General features: G+C 35.3%; 1 protein-coding gene across 3 annotated transcripts in view; it reads left to right on the top strand.

Moving 5' to 3' along the window:
* nudc (nudC nuclear distribution protein) overlaps positions 1-1,930 on the top strand; it is a gene marked incomplete at its 5' end in the record, with an annotated part of 12,575 nt that overhangs the window by 1,707 nt on the left and 8,938 nt on the right. For all 3 annotated transcript variants that reach the window (XM_014032966.1, XM_014032967.1, XM_014032968.1), the window contains 1 exon segment: positions 329-442. In XM_014032966.1, the coding sequence (XP_013888420.1) occupies positions 329-442 (114 nt within the window).

Below are 1,930 nucleotides of genomic sequence, written 5' to 3' on the forward strand. Positions count from 1 at the left end.
GGTAGATAATTAGTTATTAGTGGTACTGCTTTTTAATTTTAGAAAGTGCAAATCCACTTATGAATTATAAAAATTAGTAAAACCGCTAAAGTGCAAAAAAAATATTTAGGTCCACATTTAGTGGATTTATGCTTTAGTGGGCTGGTGCCCACCACTGAGTATGTGTTCACTACAGGAAGCTACGGTGTCTCTACTAGGACAAAAACCTGCAGCTTGTATGTGTTCAAATGGAATCTCCTATTTTCATGTTTGATAACTGAGGGTTGTTCCTGTGTGCAGAGCTTAATGAGCTGTAGTTTCAGGTTGTTCTTGCTGTGTTTTTGTTCAGCCTGACTCTGAGGGGGAGGAGGATGAGAAGGATAAAGACAAGCTGAAGCCTAACGCAGGAAATGGAGCTGACCTGCCACACTACAAGTGGACCCAGACTCTGTCAGAGGTTGATGTAAGTTTGTTTCAACGGGAGGAACTGATCTGATCCATCCACTAAGGATTAACTGATCAGCAGTCATTTTATTAAAAACATGACTTTTCTCTTGTATCAAACAGGACATTATTTACATGCTGGATTAAAAAAGAAGCACAGTGTTATATTTTAATCATTTGTTGTGTTAAACACTGACTGAATAAACACAAGCTGTGGTTTTCTCACACATTAAACTGGATATATGGATAAAATATMACAAAACAGACATTTATTAGGTTACTGAATGGTAAAAAAATTTAAATAAGTGAAACACTTCACCATGAACAGAGACGTAAAACTCTAATTTATTTACATTTATAATTTATGATGTTTCCCTGAGTCTTTACKTTTTGCTGCAGATTGTGTCCAAAACAATAAAACAAATGTTTTGAAGTGTAAGAGGTTTAATTGGACTCCAGAGGCTGGCTGCATGAAGCTAGCAGAGGTGTAACCAAGTAACTGACACGTCTACGTGTAAATACAGGAAATACARTCTGTGCTCAACAACAAACAGGTGTGTCGAATCAGAGAAACACCTACAAACCACAGCTTTAAGTGTTGACTACACCTCAGCAGCTTCTCTGAGCTGACGAGACTTTTCTAAATGTTRTATTAACTCAGTTTTATGTGTTTTACTGTTGCTTCTGGAAGTCATTTATTAGTAAATAATAAATCAGATAACGGATTAAAGCAGTGATTTTTAGATGAATGAAATTTCTCCTCTCCATCAGCAAGTAAACCTGACTACAAACATGAAGTTTCAGGAAATGTTGAGCATCACACACAAGTTTTCAACCAAACATTTCTRACAGTGAAAGAAAAGGTTTGTTTTGACTGAAATAGTTTTATTAATTTGGTTGAAATGATCTTTTTATTGAAATGACTGTTTGTTCATTGAAGATACTTTTGAGTTTGTTTGAGTAATAAAAAGACCAAAGTGCGTGCACAGCACATGTTGAAGCTGCAGGTTGTGTTGCAGCTGTGCTAACAGTGGAGAGACAAGCTAACGGTTGTGAGCGTGGTGATGGTGAACGAGCTGATCACCAGTGTGTGCTGTGGGCAGACGGCAGGGCTTCATGGTTCTGTCAGAACTCACTCCTCACTGCAGCTTTGGAAAACTGTGGAGAGCCGTTTCAATCAAAATACAATAAATAAATATATAAGGAAATAAATAATGTCATTAAAAAATGTATTAATAAATATTCCATCAAATACATAAATGTCCCCATGAAATAAAACAAAATTAATAACACATTTTTAGCATGTCTTTGTATTATTTATTTATTACATATTGTAGTTTTATTTTTGAGACACTTTTATTTTGTAAAGCTACTTTACATATTTCTGGGACTTTTATTCTGAACTCCCTTATTATTTCATGGTGTTTTACTATTTCAGACTGATTTTTATTATTTATTGTATTTTGATTGAAACGGCTCTCCACAGTTTTCCAAAGCTGCAGTGAGG

The sequence above is a fragment of the Austrofundulus limnaeus genome, unplaced genomic scaffold, assembly GCF_001266775.1.
Source record: "Austrofundulus limnaeus strain Quisiro unplaced genomic scaffold, Austrofundulus_limnaeus-1.0 Scaffold1588, whole genome shotgun sequence".
NCBI lineage: Eukaryota > Metazoa > Chordata > Actinopteri > Cyprinodontiformes > Rivulidae > Austrofundulus > Austrofundulus limnaeus.